Here is a 15,436-nt window from a genome sequence, read left to right on the forward strand (position 1 = left end):
TCCTCCTCCTCTACCTCCATCTCTGTTCCTTCTCCTCCTCCTCTACCTCCATCTCTGTTCCTTCTCCTCCTCCTCTACCTCCATCTCTGTTCCATCTCCCTCCTCCTCCTCTACCTCCATCTCTGTTCCATCTCCTCCTCCTCCTCCTCTACCTCCATCTCTGTTCCTTCTCCTCCTCCTCCTCTACCTCCATCTCTGTTCCTTCTCCTCCTCCTCTACCTCTGTTCCTTCTCTTCCTCTACCGCCATCTCTGTTCCATCTCCTCCTCCTCCTCTACCTCCATCTCTGTTCCATCTCCTCCTCCTCTACCTCTGTTCCTTCTCCTCCTCTACCTCCATCTCTGTTCCTTCTCCTCCTCCTCCTCTACCTCCATCTCTATTCCTTCTCCTCCTCCTCGACCCCCATCTCTGTTCCTTCTCCTCCTGCTCTACCTCTGTTCCTTCTCCTCCTCCTCAACCTCTGCTCCTTCTCCTCCTCCTCTACCTCCTTCTCTGTTCCTTCTCCTCTACCGCCATCTCTGTTCCTTCTCCTCCTCTACCGCCATCTCTATTCCTTCTCCTCCTCCTCCTCTACCTCCATCTCTATTCCTTCTCCTCCTCCTCGACCCCCATCTCTGTTCCTTCTCCTCCTGCTCTACCTCTGTTCCTTCTCCTCCTCCTCAACCTCTGTTCCTTCTCCTCCTCCTCTACCTCCTTCTCTGTTCCTTCTCCTCTACCGCCACCTCTGTTCCTTCTCCTCCTCCATCTCTGTTCCTTCTCCTCCTCCTCTACCTCCATCTCTGTTCCATCTCCTCCTCCTCTACCTCCATCTCTGTTCCTTCTCCTCCTCCTCTACCTCTGTTCCTTCTCCTCCTCCTCTACCTCCATCTCTTTTCATTCTCCATCTCTGTTCCTTCTCCTCTTCCATCTCTGTCCCTTCTCCTCCTCTACCGCCATCTCTGTTCCTTCTCCTCCTCCATCTCTGTTCCTTCTCCTCCTCCTCCATCTCTTTTCCTTCTCCTCCTCCATCTCTTTTCCGTCTCCTCCTCCATCTCTGTTCCGTCTCCTCCTCCATCTCTGTTCCGTCTCCTCCTCCATCTTTGTTCCGTCTCCTCCTCCATCTCTGTTCCTTCTCCTCCTCTTCTACCTCCATCTCGTTTCCTTCTCCATCTCTGTTCCTTCTCCTCCTCCACCGCCATCTCTGTTCCTTCTCCTCCTCCATCTCTGTTCCTTCTCCTCCTCCTCCATCTCTTTTCCTTCTCCTCCTCCATCTCTTTTCCGTCTCCTCCTCCATCTCTGTTCCGTCTCCTCCTCCATCTCTGTTCCTTCTCCTCCTCCATCTCTGTTCCTTCTCCTCCTCCATCTCTGTTCCTTCTCCTCCTCCATCTCTGTTTCATCTCCTCCTCCTCTACCTCCATCTCTGTTCCTTCTCCTCTACCTCTGTTCCTTCTCCACCTCCACCTCTGTTCCTTCTCCTCCTCCACTACCTCTGTTCCTTCTCCTCCTCCTCTACCTCCATCTCTGTTCCTTCTCCTCTACCGCCATCTCTGTTCCTCCTCCTCCTCTACCTCCATCTCTGTTCCTTCTCCTCCTCCATCTCTGTTCCTTCTCCTCCTCCTCTACCTCCATCTCTGTTCCTTCTCCTCCTCCTCTACCTCCATCTCTGTTCCTTCTCCTCCTCCTCTGCATCCACCTCTGTTCCTTCTCCTCCTCCTCTACCTCCCAACTCTGTTCCTTCTCCTCCTCCTCTACCTGCACCTCTGTTCCTTCTCCTCCTCCTCCTCTACCTCCATCTCTGTCCCTTCTCCTCCTCCTCTACCTCCATCTCTGTTCCTTCTCCTCCTCCTCTACCTCCATCTCTGTTCCTTCTTGTCCTCCTCTACCTCCATCTCTGTTCCATCTCCTCCTCCTCCTCTACCTCCATCTCTGTTCCTTCTCCTCCTCCTCCTCTACCTCCATCTCTGTTCCTTCTCCTCCTCCTCTACCTCTGTTCCTTCTCCTCCAACTCTGTTCCTTCTCCTCCTCCTCTACCTCTGTTCCTTCTCTTCCTCTACCGCCATCTCTGTTCCATCTCCTCCTCCTCCTCTACCTCCATCTCTGTTCCATCTCCTCCTCCTCTACCTCTGTTCCTTCTCCTTCTCCTCCTCTACCTCCATCTCTGTTCCTTCTCCTCCTCCTCCTCTACCTCCATCTCTATTCCTTCTCCTCCTCCTCGACCCCCATCTCTGTTCCTTCTCCTCCTGCTCTACCTCTGTTCCTTCTCCTCCTCCTCAACCTCTGCTCCTTCTCCTCCTCCTCTACCTCCATCTCTGTTCCTTCTCCTCCTCTACCGCCATCTCTGTTCCTTCTCCTCCTCCATCTCTGTTCCTTCTCCTCCTCCATCTCTGTTCCTTCTCCTCCTCTACCGCCATCTCTGTTCCTTCTCCTCCTCCATCTCTGTTCCTTCTCCTCCTCCTCCATCTCTTTTCCTTCTCCTCCTCCATCTCTGTTCCGTCTCCTCCTCCATCTCTGTTCCGTCTCCTCCTCCATCTTTGTTCCGTCTCCTCCTCCATCTCTGTTCCTTCTCCTCCTCTTCTACCTCCATCTCGTTTCCTTCTCCATCTCTGTTCCTTCTCCTCCTCCACCGCCATCTCTGTTCCTTCTCCTCCTCCATCTCTGTTCCTTCTCCTCCTCCATCTCTGTTCCTTCTCCTCCTCCTCTACCTCCATCTCTGTTCCTTCTCCTCTACCTCTGTTCCTTCTCCACCTCTACCTCTGTTCCTTCTCCTCCTCCACTACCTCTGTTCCTTCTCCTCCTCCTCTACCTCTGTTCCTTCTCCTCTACCTCTGTTCCTTCTCCACCTCTACCTCTGTTCCTTCTCCTCCTCCACTACCTCTGTTCCTTCTCCTCCTCCTCTACCTCTGTTCCTTCTCCTCCTCCTCTACCTCCATCTCTGTTCCTTCTCCTCCTCCTCTACCTCTGTTCCTTCTCCTCCTCCTCTACCTCTGTTCCTTCTCCTCCTCCTCCTCTACCTCTGTTCCTTCTCCTCCTCCTCTACCGCCATCTCTGTTCCTTCTCCTCCTCCTCTACCTCCATCTCTTTTCCTTCTACTCCTCCATCTCTGTTCCTTCTCCTCCTCCATCTCTGTTCCTTCTCCTCCTCTACCACTGTTCCTTCTCCTCCTCCATCTCTGTTGCTTCTCCTCCTCCATCACTGTTCCTTCTCCTCCTCCACCGCCATCTTTGTTCCTTCTCCTCCTCCATCTCTGTTCCTTCTCCTCCTCCTCCATCTCTGTTCCTTCTCCTCCTCCATCTCTGTTCCTTCTCCTCCTCCTCTACCTCCATCTCTGTTCCTTCTCCTCCTCCTCTGCCTCCACCTCTGTTCCTTCTCCTCCTCCTCCTCTACCTCCATCTCTGTTCCTTCTCCTCCTCCTCTACCTCTGTTCCGTCTCCTCCTCCTCTAACTCTGTTCCTTCTCCTCCTCCTCTACCTCTGTTCCTTCTCCTCCTCCTCTACCTCTACCTCCATCTCTGTTCCTTCTCCTCCTCCTCTACCTCTGTTCCTTCTCCTCCTCCTCCTACCTCTGTTCCTTCTCCTCCTCCTCCTCTACCTCTGTTCCTTCTCCTCCTCCTCTACCTCTGTTCCTTCTCCTCCTCCTCTACCTCTACCTCCATCTCTGTTCCTTCTCCTCCTCCTCTACCTCTGTTCCTTCTCCTCCTCCTCTACCTCTGTTCCTTCTCCTCCTCCTCCTCTACCTCTGTTCCTTCTCCTCCTCCTCTACCTCTGTTCCTTCTCCTCCTCCTCCTCTACCTCTGTTCCTTCTCCTCCTCCTCTACCGCCATCTCTGTTCCTTCTCCTCCTCTACCGCCATCTCTGTTCCTTCTCATCCTCCATCTCTGTTCCTTCTCCTCCTCCTCTACCTCTGTTCCTTCTCCTCCTCCTCTACCTCTACCTCCATCTCTGTTCCTTCTCCTCCTCCTCTACCTCTGTTCCTTCTCCTCCTCCTCTACCTCTGTTCCTTCTCCTCCTCCTCCTCTACCTCTGTTCCTTCTCCTCCTCCTCTACCGCCATCTCTGTTCCTTCTCCTCCTCTACCGCCATCTCTGTTCCTTCTCATCCTCCATCTCTGTTCCTTCTCCTCCTCCATCTCTGTTCCTTCTCCTCCTCCATCTCTGTTCCTTCTCCTCCTCCATCTCTGTTCCTTCTCCTCCTCTACCACTGTTCCTTCTCCTCCTCCATCTCTGTTCCTTCTCTTCCTCTACCGCCATCTCTGTTCCTTCTCCTCCTCCTCCATCTTTGTTCCTTCTCCTCCTCCTCTACATCTGTTCCTTCTCCTCCTCCTCTACCTCCATCTCTGTTCCTTCTCCTCCTCCTCTACCTCTGTTCCTTCTCCTCCTCCTCTACCTCTGTTCCTTCTCCTCCTCCTCCTCTACCTCTGTTCCTTCTCCTCCTCCTCTACCGCCATCTCTGTTCCTTCTCCTCCTCTACCGCCATCTCTGTTCCTTCTCATCCTCCATCTCTGTTCCTTCTCCTCCTCCTCCTCTACCTCTGTTCCTTCTCCTCCTCCTCTACCGCCATCTCTGTTCCTTCTCCTCCTCTACCGCCATCTCTGTTCCTTCTCATCCTCCATCTCTTTTCCTTCTACTCCTCCATCTCTGTTCCTTCTCCTCCTCCATCTCTGTTCCTTCTCCTCCTCCATCTCTGTTCCTTCTCCTCCTCTACCACTGTTCCTTCTCCTCCTCCATCTCTGTTGCTTCTCCTCCTCCATCACTGTTCCTTCTCCTCCTCCACCGCCATCTTTGTTCCTTCTCTTCCTCTACCGCCATCTCTGTTCCTTCTCCTCCATCTTTGTTCCTTCTCCTCCTCCTCTACATCTGTTCCTTCTCCTCCTCCTCTACCTCCATCTCTGTTCCTTCTCCTCCTCCTCCTCTACCTCCCAACTCTGTTCCTTCTCCTCCTCCTCTACCTGCACCTCTGTTCCTTCTCCTCCTCCTCTACCTCCATCTCTGTTCCTTCTCCTCCTCCTCTACCTCCATCTCTGTTCCTTCTCCTCCTCCTCTACCTCCATCTCTGTTCCTTCTCCTCCTCCTCTACCTCCATCTCTGTTCCATCTCCTCCTCCTCCTCTACCTCCATCTCTGTTCCTTCTCCTCCTCTACCTCCATCTCTGTTCCTTCTCCACCTCCATCTCTGTTCCTTCTCCTCCTCCTCTACCTCTGTTCCTTCTCCTCCTCCTCTAACTCTGTTCCTTCTCCTCCTCCTTTACCTCTGTTCCTTCTCTTCCTCTACCGCCATCTCTGTTCCATCTCCTCCTCCTCCTCTACCTCCATCTCTGTTCCATCTCCTCCTCCTCTACCTCTGTTCCTTCTCCTTCTCCTCCTCTACCTCCATCTCTTTTCCTTCTCCTCCTCCTCCTCTACCTCCATCTCTATTCCTTCTCCTCCTCCTCGACCCCCATCTCTGTTCCTTCTCCACCTCTGTTCCTTCTCCTCCTCCTCAACCTCTGCTCCTTCTCCTCCTCCTCTACCTCCATCTCTGTTCCTTCTCCTCTACCTCCATCTCTGTTCCTTCTCCTCTACCGCCATCTCTGTTCCTTCTCCTCCTCTACCGCCATCTCTGTTCCTTCTCCTCCTCCATCTCTGTTCCATCTCCTCCTCCTCTACCTCCATCTCTGTTCCTTCTCCTCCTCCTCTACCTCTGTTCCTTCTCCTCCTCCTCTACCTCCATCTCTTTTCATTCTCCATCTCTGTTCCTTCTCCTCTTCCATCTCTGTCCCTTCTCCTCCTCTACCGCCATCTCTGTCCCTTCTCCTCCTCTACCGCCATCTCTGTTCCTTCTCCTCCTCCATCTATGTTCCTTCTCCTCCTCCATCTCTGTTCCTTCTCCTCCTCCATCTCTGTTCCTTCTCCTCCTCCATCTCTGTTCCTTCTCCTCCTCCATCTCTGTTCCTTCTCCTCCTCCTCCATCTCTTTTCCTTCTCCTCCTCCTCCATCTCTTTTCCGTCTCCTCCTCCATCTCTGTTCCGTCTCCTCCTCCATCTCCTCCTCCATCTCCTGTTCCTTCTCCTCCTCTTCTACCTCCATCTCGTTTCCTTCTCCATCTCTGTTCCTTCTCCTCTTCCATCTCTGTTCCTTCTCCTCCTCCATCTCTGTTCCTTCTCTTCCTCTACCGCCATCTCTGTTCCTTCTCCTCCTCCATCTCTGTTCCTTCTCTTCCTCTACCGCCATCTCTGTTCCTTCTCCTCCTCCTCCATCTCTGTTCCTTCTCCTCCTCCTCTACATCTGTTCCTTCTCCTCCTCCTCTACCTCCATCTCTGTTCCTTCTCCTCCTCCATCTCTGTTCCTTCTCCTCCTCCATCTCTGTTCCTTCTCCTCCTCCATCTCTGTTCCTTCTCCTCCATCTCTGTTCCTTCTCCTCCTCCATCTCGGTTCCTTCTCCTCCTCCACCTCTGTTCCTTCTCCTCCTCCACCTCTGTTCCTTCTCCTCCTCTACCTCTGTTCCTTCTCCTCCTCCATCTCTGTTCCTTCTCTTCCTCTACCGCCATCTCTGTTCCTTCTCCTCCTCCTCCATCTCTGTTCCTTCTCCTCCTCCTCCATCTCTGTTCCTTCTCCTCCTCCTCCTCTACCTCCCAACTCTGTTCCTTCTCCTCCTCCTCTACCTGCACCTCTGTTCCTTCTCCTCCTCCTCCTCTACCTCCATCTCTGTTCCTTCTCCTCCTCCTCTACCTCCATCTCTGTTCCTTCTCCTCCTCCTCTACCTCCATCTCTGTTCCTTCTCCTCCTCCTCTACCTCCATCTCTGTTCCTTCTCCTCCTCCTCTACCTCTGTTCCTTCTCCTCCTCCTCCTCTACGTCTGTTCCTTCATGTCCTCCTCCTCTACATCTGTTCCTTCTCCTCCTCCTCCACCTCTGTTCCTTCTCCTCCTCCTCTACCTCCATCTCTGTTCCTTCTCCTCCTCCTCTACCTCTGTTCCTTCTCCTCCTCCTCCTCTACCTCTGTTCCTTCTCCTCCTCCATCTCTGTTCCTTCTCCTCCTCCTCTACCTCTGTTCCTTCTCCTCCTCCTCTACCTCTACCTCCATCTCTGTTCCTTCTCCTCCTCCTCTACCTCTGTTCCTTCTCCTCCTCCTCTACCTCTGTTCCTTCTCCTCCTCCTCCTCTACCTCTGTTCCTTCTCCTCCTCCTCTACCGCCATCTCTGATCCTTCTCATCCTCCATCTCTGTTCCTTCTCCTCCTCCATCTCTGTTCCTTCTCCTCCTCCATCTCTGTTCCTTCTCCTCCTCTACCACTGTTCCTTCTCCTCCTCCATCTCTGTTCCTTCTCCTCCTCCATCTCTGTTCCTTCTCTTCCTCTACCGCCATCTCTGTTCCTTCTCCTCCTCCTCCATCTTTGTTCCTTCTCCTCCTCCTCTACATCTGTTCCTTCTCCTCCTCCTCTACCTCCATCTCTGTTCCTTCTCCTCCTCCTCTACCTCTGTTCCTTCTCCTCCTCCTCTACCTCTGTTCCTTCTCCTCCTCCTCCTCTACCTCTGTTCCTTCTCCTCCTCCTCTACCGCCATCTCTGTTCCTTCTCCTCCTCTACCGCCATCTCTGTTCCTTCTCATCCTCCATCTCTGTTCCTTCTCCTCCTCCTCCTCTACCTCTGTTCCTTCTCCTCCTCCTCTACCGCCATCTCTGTTCCTTCTCCTCCTCTACCGCCATCTCTGTTCCTTCTCATCCTCCATCTCTTTTCCTTCTACTCCTCCATCTCTGTTCCTTCTCCTCCTCCATCTCTGTTCCTTCTCCTCCTCCATCTCTGTTCCTTCTCCTCCTCTACCACTGTTCCTTCTCCTCCTCCATCTCTGTTGCTTCTCCTCCTCCATCACTGTTCCTTCTCCTCCTCCACCGCCATCTTTGTTCCTTCTCTTCCTCTACCGCCATCTCTGTTCCTTCTCCTCCTCCTCCATCTTTGTTCCTTCTCCTCCTCCTCTACATCTGTTCCTTCTCCTCCTCCTCTACCTCCATCTCTGTTCCTTCTCCTCCTCCTCTGCCTCCACCTCTGTTCCTTCTCCTCCTCCTCCTCTACCTCCCAACTCTGTTCCTTCTCCTCCTCCTCTACCTGCACCTCTGTTCCTTCTCCTCCTCCTCCTCTACCTCCATCTCTGTTCCTTCTCCTCCTCCTCTACCTCCATCTCTGTTCCTTCTCCTCCTCCTCTACCTCCATCTCTGTTCCTTCTCCTCCTCCTCTACCTCCATCTCTGTTCCATCTCCTCCTCCTCCTCTACCTCCATCTCTGTTCCTTCTCCTCCTCTACCTCCATCTCTGTTCCTTCTCCACCTCCATCTCTGTTCCTTCTCCTCCTCCTCTACCTCTGTTCCTTCTCCTCCTCCTCTAACTCTGTTCCTTCTCCTCCTCCTTTACCTCTGTTCCTTCTCTTCCTCTACCGCCATCTCTGTTCCATCTCCTCCTCCTCCTCTACCTCCATCTCTGTTCCATCTCCTCCTCCTCTACCTCTGTTCCTTCTCCTTCTCCTCCTCTACCTCCATCTCTGTTTCCTTCTCCTCCTCCTCCTCTACCTCCATCTCTGTTCCTTCTCCACCTCTGTTCCTTCTCCTCCTCCTCAACCTCTGCTCCTTCTCCTCCTCCTCTACCTCCATCTCTGTTCCTTCTCCTCTACCTCCATCTCTGTTCCTTCTCCTCCATCTCTGTTCCTTCCCTCCTCTTCTATCCATCTCGTTCCATCTCTGTTCCTTCTCCTCCTCCATCTCTGTTCCTTCTCCTCCTCCTCTACCTCCATCTCTGTTCCATCTCCTCCTCCTCTACCTCCATCTCTGTTCCTTCTCCTCCTCCATCTACCTCTGTTCCTTCTCCTCCTCCTCTACCTCCATCTCTTTTCATTCTCCATCTCTGTTCCTTCTCCTCTTCCATCTCTGTCCCTTCTCCTCCTCCTCTACCTCCATCTCTGTCCCTTCTCCTCCTCTACCTCCATCTCTGTTCCTTCTCCTCCTCCATCTATGTTCCTTCTCCTCCTCCATCTCTGTTCCTTCTCCTCCTCCATCTCTGTTCCTTCTCCTCCTCCATCTCTGTTCCTTCTCCTCCATCTCTGTTCCTTCTCCTCCTCCTCCATCTCTTTCCTTCTCCTCCTCCTCCATCTCTTTTCCTTCTCCCTCCTCCATCTCTGTTCCTTCTCCTCCTCCATCTCCTGTTCCTTCTCCTCCTCCTCCTCCATCTCTGTCTCTGTTCCTTCCTTCTCCTCCATCTCTGTTCCTTCTCCTCCTCCTCCATCTCTGTTCCTTCTCCTCCTCCATCTCTGTTCCTTCTCCTCCTCCATCTCTGTTCCTTCTCCCATCTCTCCTTCTCCTCCTCCATCTCTGTTCCTTCTCTTCCTCCACCGCCATCTCTGTTCCTCTCCTCCTCCATCTCTGTTCCTTCTCTTCCTCTACCGCCATCTCTGTTCCTTCTCCTCCTCCTCCTCCATCTCTGTTCCTTCTCCTCCTCCTCTACATCTGTTCCTTCTCCTCCTCCTCTACCTCCATCTCTGTTCCTTCTCCTCCTCCTCTACATCTGTTCCTTCTCCTCCTCCTCTACCTCCATCTCTGTTCCTTCTCCTCCTCCATCTCTGTTCCTTCTCCTCCTCCATCTCTGTTCCTTCTCCTCCTCTCCATCTCTGTTCCTTCTCCTCTTCCATCTCTGTTCCTTCTCTTCCTCCACCGCCATCTCTGTTCCTTCTCCTCCTCCTCCATCTCTGTTCCTTCTCTTCCTCTACCGCCATCTCTGTTCCTTCTCCTCCTCCTCCATCTCTGTTCCTTCTCCTCCTCCTCTACATCTGTTCTGTTCCTTCTCCTCCTCCTCTACATCTGTTCATCTCTGTTCCTTCTCCTCCTCTACCGCCATCCTTCTCCTCCTCCATCTCTGTTCCTTCTCCTCCTCCATCTCTGTTCCTTCTCCTCCATCTCTGTTCCTTCTCCTCCTCCATCTCGGTTCCTTCTCCTCCTCCACCTCTGTTCCTTCTCCTCCTCCACCTCTGTTCCTTCTCCTCCTCTACCTCTGTTCCTTCTCCTCCTCCATCTCTGTTCCTTCTCTTCCTCTACCGCCATCTCTGTTCCTTCTCCTCCTCCTCCATCTCTGTTCCTTCTCCTCCTCCTCCATCTCTGTTCCTTCTCCTCCTCCTCCTCTACCTCCCAACTCTGTTCCTTCTCCTCCTCCTCTACCTGCATCTCTGTTCCTTCTCCTCCTCCTCTACCTCCATCTCTGTTCCTTCTCCTCCTCCTCTACCTCCATCTCTGTTCCTTCTCCTCCTCCTCTACCTCCATCTCTGTTCCTTCTCCTCCTCCTCTACCTCTGTTCCTTCTCCTCCTCCTCCTCTACCTCTGTTCCTTCTCCTCCTCCATCTCTGTTCCTTCTCTTCCTCTACCGCCATCTCTGTTCCTTCTCCTCCTCCTCCATCTCTGTTCCTTCTCCTCCTCCTCTACCTCTGTTCCTTCATGTCCTCCTCTACATCTGTTCCTTCTCCTCCTCCTCCACCTCTGTTCCTTCTCCTCCTCCTCTACCTCCATCTCTGTTCCTTCTCCTCCTCCTCTACCTCTGTTCCTTCTCCTCCTCCTCCTCTACCTCTGTTCCTTCTCCTCCTCCTCCTCTACCTCTGTTCCTTCTCCTCCTCCATCTCTGTTCCTTCTCTTCCTCTACCGCCATCTCTGTTCCTTCTCCTCCATCTCTGTTCCTTCTCCTCCTCCTCTACCTCTGTTCCTTCATGTCCTCCTCTACATCTGTTCCTTCTCCTCCTCCTCTACCTCCATCTCTGTTCCTTCTCCTCCTCCATCTCTGTTCCTTCTCCATCTCTGTTCCTTCTCCTCCTCCATCTCTGTTCCTTCTCCTCCTCCATCTCTGTTCCTTCCTCCATCTCTGTTCCTTCTCCTCCTATACCGCCATCTCTGTTCCTTCTCCTCCTCTACCGCCATCTCTGTTCCTTCTCCTCCTCCTCTACCTCTGTTCCTTCATGTCCTCCTCTACATCTGTTCCTTCTCCTCCTCCTCTACCTCCATCTCTGTTCCTTCTCCTCCTCCATCTCTGTTCCTTCTCCTCCTCCATCTCTGTTCCTTCTCCTCCTCCATCTCTGTTCCTTCTCCTCCTATACCGCCATCTCTGTTCCTTCTCCTCCTCTACCGCCATCTCTGTTCCTTCTCCTCCTCCATCTCTGTTCCTTTAACCTCCTCCATCTCTGTTCCTTCTCCTCCTCCTCTACCTCCATCTCTGTTCCTTCTCCTCCTCCTCTACCTCCATCTCTGTTCCTTCTCCTCCTCCTCTACCTCCATCTCTGTTCCTCCTCCATCTCTGTTCCTCCTCCATCTCTGTTCCTCCTCCTCCATCTCTGTTCCTTCTCCTCCTCCATCTCTGTTCCTTCTCCATCTCTGTTCCTTCTCCTCCTCCATCTCTGTCCCTTCTCCATCGCTGTTCCTTCTCCATCTCTGTTCCTTCTCCTCCTCTACCGCCATCTCTGTTCTTTCTCCTCCTCCACCTCCATCTCTGTTCCTTCTCCATCTCTGTTCCTTCTCCATCTCTGTTCCTTCCCTCCTCCATCTGTTCCTTCTCCTCCTCCTCTGTTCCTTCTCCTCCTCCATCTCTGTTCCTTCTCCTCCTATACCGCCATCTCTGTTCCTTCTCCTCCTCTACCGCCATCTCTGTTCCTTCTCCTCCTCCATCTCTGTTCCTTTAACCTCCTCCATCTCTGTTCCTTCTCCTCCTCCTCTACCTCCATCTCTGTTCCTTCTCCTCCTCCTCTACCTCCATCTCTGTTCCTTCTCCTCCTCCATCTCTGTTCCTCCTCCATCTCTGTTCATTCTCCTCCTCCATCTCTGTTCCTTCTCCTCCTCCATCTCTGTTCCTTCTCCATCTCTGTTCCTTCTCCTCCTCCATCTCTGTCCCTTCTCCATCGCTGTTCCTTCTCCATCTCTGTTCCTTCTCCTCCTCTACCGCCATCTCTGTTCTTTCTCCTCCTCCACCTCCATCTCTGTTCCTTCTCCATCTCTGTTCCTTCTCCATCTCTGTTCCTTCCCCTCCTCCTCTGTTCCTTCTCCTCCTCCTCTGTTCCTTCTCCTCCTCCATCTCTGTTCCTTCTCCTCCTATACCGCCATCTCTGTTCCTTCTCCTCCTCTACCGCCATCTCTGTTCCTTCTCCTCCTCCATCTCTGTTCCTTTAACCTCCTCCATCTCTGTTCCTTCTCCTCCTCCTCTACCTCCATCTCTGTTCCTTCTCCTCCTCCTCTACCTCCATCTCTGTTCCTTCTCCTCCTCCATCTCTGTTCCTCCTCCATCTCTGTTCATTCTCCTCCTCCATCTCTGTTCCTTCTCCTCCTCCATCTCTGTTCCTTCTCCATCTCTGTTCCTTCTCCTCCTCCATCTCTGTCCCTTCTCCATCGCTGTTCCTTCTCCATCTCTGTTCCTTCTCCTCCTCTACCGCCATCTCTGTTCTTTCTCCTCCTCCACCTCCATCTCTGTTCCTTCTCCATCTCTGTTCCTTCTCCATCTCTGTTCCTTCCCCTCCTCCTCTGTTCCTTCTCCTCCTCCTCTGTTCCTTCTCCTCCTCCTCTGTTCCTTCTCCTCCTCCTCTGTTCCTTCTCCTCCTCCTCTGTTCCTTCTCCTCCTCCTCTGTTCCTTCTCCTCCTCCTCTGTTCCTTCTCCTCCTCCTCTGTTCCTTCTCCTCCTCCTCTAACTCCATCTCTGTTCCAGCTCCTCCTCTACCTCCAGCTCCTCCTCTACCTCCAGCTCCTCCTCTACCTCCAGCTCCTCCTCTACCTCCAGCTCCTCCTCCTCTGTACTCACGCTGCTGCTCCTCGTCTCGGAGGCGGCGGATGGCAGCTCTGATCAGTTTCCTCTCCTCATACTCAGTTGCCCCGCGCAGCTGGAATACACAGACAGGACAGCCATCAACACAGGGAGAGTGATGCTCAGAACCATTCATGTGGATGGTGAGACAAACTCAGAGGGCCACATAGAGAGATGCAGAAACAGATGAGTGAGACTGGCTGACTTGTAATTGATTTACTAATCTAGGGCAGTATGTGCATAGAGATTTGTGAAAGATTGATATTGACGATGTCTAACTGTAAATTCACAAGTAATGTGTGTGGTGTACATCACTGTTCTCACCAGTCCAGTCAGTTCCTCCATGTCCTGGATGGCTTGTAGTTTCACAGAGAGCATGTTTAGGGAGTCACCCAAATCTGACCTGAGATACAGACACACAAACAGAAACACACACGGACACATCAGAGTGCTGCTTTCATGGTAGTTGGTGATGCTTGACCCTGCTCATGTGTTAAGGTGGCCAGAAGGGCAGTGTAATCCACATTCAGAGGCATCCTGCAGTGTTGTGTGCCTCACTGGCTCCACTCCTGGAGTAAATCAAGACGCCAGACAGTTTTTCTTGGCCGGGAAGAAAACTTTTTTTTCTGCGAAAAAGATTCCCAAATCCAGCCTAGAAAAAGTGACAGCATGATAGACATGTAAAGGAGAGAGAAGCACGTTGCCAGGAAAAAACATCTTCCTCCTCTCTGTCCTCATATAGCTCTCCATTTCTCTGCCTCTTTTTTCTTCCTCTCTGACTCATTCCCCCTCTCCTCGCCTCATTGGAATTGGAGGATGTGTGGAACTTGGAATAGAATATTTGACATTCCCGCAGTGAGTAGAAAAGGATAATATTGCTTTCAGGAGGCTGTGTGTGTGTGTGTGTGTGTGTGTGTGTGTGTGTGTGTGTGTGTGTGTGTGTGTGTGTGTGTGTGTGTGTGTGTGTGTGTGTGTGTGTGTGTGTGTGTGTGTGTGTGTGTGTGTGTGTGTGTGTGTGTGTGTGTGTGTGTGTGTGTGTGTGTGTGTGTGTGTGTGTGTGTGTGTTCGCAAGCCTCTATGGACACGTGCATGCATGTGGTAAATAGACATATTCTTCCAGCTTTAAAAAGGGGCACCTCTGTTATTTATGTAACCCAAGTAATCCAACTACCCAGCAAACGGATCCCATTTAACAGTCATTGTCCCTAATGTGATCCAGTAGGAGCAGAGATGTAGGAGGGCCAGCGTCTTCCTCATGTTGTGGATCTGCAGCCCAGAACACAAGTCAACTAGGAGCAGTTGTCTGCTGGGGCCCTTCCCGGCTGGCTGCAGTAAGCTGCTGTAGTAGAGCCAGTCATTAATTAGCAGAGAGGAGCAGCAAGCCAGCATGGCCCACTGGGTTCAGCCGAGACACTCCAGCCTGAACTCCCTCACTACCAATACAGCCCAATGAAAACCGGTAAAAAGTACACTGGTGATAATGATTGGCACATGAAGGGATGTTGTTGTCTTGTTAGTCTTGTTTCTGATTGGGTTGTAATGAAAAACAAACGGGTGTAAAAAAAACAGATGACAGGAGGCAACGACTGCAGACTCGTCAGGTTTTCCGTCTGCTATGGCTGCGCGGCGTGACGGGTTCTGGCGGCCGCGCATCGCTGAACCGGTAAAACGTTCAAGCCTGCTATAACGGGTCAATAAAGACTAATGAAATACAAAAGAAAGAGAAAAACACGTAAACGACTGTATTGACGTCTTTACTTCCAGGGATGTGGCTGGTAGCCTAATAGAATGTGTCTGGATTCGTCTGTAGGCTACATGACAGTGATACTGTTAGGAATATGAAATTAAAAGGTATGAGTAAATATATGAGAATACATACAGTACACACAACTTATTAAATGTTATGCCTACACAGGTGTGTATTTGCATAACAAAATATTGCATATGAGTTCTTCTACCTCCCCTGTTTTTTATGGACTCTGTCATGGTTTTTCCAGATCTGCATTGTTGTGGCCCAACTTCCCAGAAGGCCTCCCTGGAGAAGGAGAGGGAGTGCTGCATCTGGATTTCTGTGCTTGTTGTCTCAGAGTTTCCAGGCAGCTCATCTGGACTGCTACAATCTGTCATGGATAATGGGTCTGTATTCAAGAGTGTGTGTGTGTGTGTGTGTGTGTGTGTGTGTGTGTGTGTGTGTGTGTGTGTGTGTGTGTGTGTGTGTGTGTGTGTGTGTGTGTGTGTGTGTGTGTGTATTCAGATTCAGGAGGCTGACCTATTTGTGAGCTGGTTCTCTTTGTCGTCATTCTGGTTGAGGCGTTTGTGCCGGAAGCGTTTGCTGGCCAGGGCTGCCTCCATGTCCTCTATCTCTCTCCTCCTCAGCTCTCTGATGGCTGAACGGATTAGCCGCCGCTCATCCAGGTCCATCGTCCCATCCAGCTACACACACACACAGAGGGGAAGAGCAGGAGTGTCAGCAATGGAGAGCAAGCACATAGGGACACACATCTAAGAGACAGACTCAGCACCAGGATAAAGTTACTAAGGGGGCAGTTGAAATCAGTACGGGGGCACAATTTAGGGAAGTTCTTGCATTGGAATTATATTGAATTTGGCTTATATCACACTGTGTCCTCTGTCCTGTAAAGAAACCACTATGGCAGGCAGGGCAGTCGAAGCCCCTCTGGAAC

General features: G+C 52.0%; 1 protein-coding gene across 5 annotated transcripts in view; it reads right to left on the reverse strand.

Annotated features, from left to right (window-relative positions):
• LOC124034288 (smoothelin-like) overlaps positions 1-15,436 on the reverse strand; it is a 108,923-nt gene that overhangs the window by 64,979 nt on the left and 28,508 nt on the right. For all 5 annotated transcript variants that reach the window (XM_046347272.1, XM_046347270.1, XM_046347271.1 and 2 more), the window contains exons 2-4: positions 15,022-15,185; positions 13,077-13,155; positions 12,750-12,828 (exon numbers count right to left, since the gene is read on the reverse strand). In XM_046347272.1, the coding sequence (XP_046203228.1) occupies positions 12,750-12,828; positions 13,077-13,155; positions 15,022-15,185 (322 nt within the window). The remainder of the gene's footprint in view (positions 1-12,749; positions 12,829-13,076; positions 13,156-15,021; positions 15,186-15,436) is intronic.

Source organism: Oncorhynchus gorbuscha, linkage group LG04 (assembly GCF_021184085.1).
Source record: "Oncorhynchus gorbuscha isolate QuinsamMale2020 ecotype Even-year linkage group LG04, OgorEven_v1.0, whole genome shotgun sequence".
NCBI classification, from domain to species: Eukaryota; Metazoa; Chordata; class Actinopteri; order Salmoniformes; family Salmonidae; genus Oncorhynchus; species Oncorhynchus gorbuscha.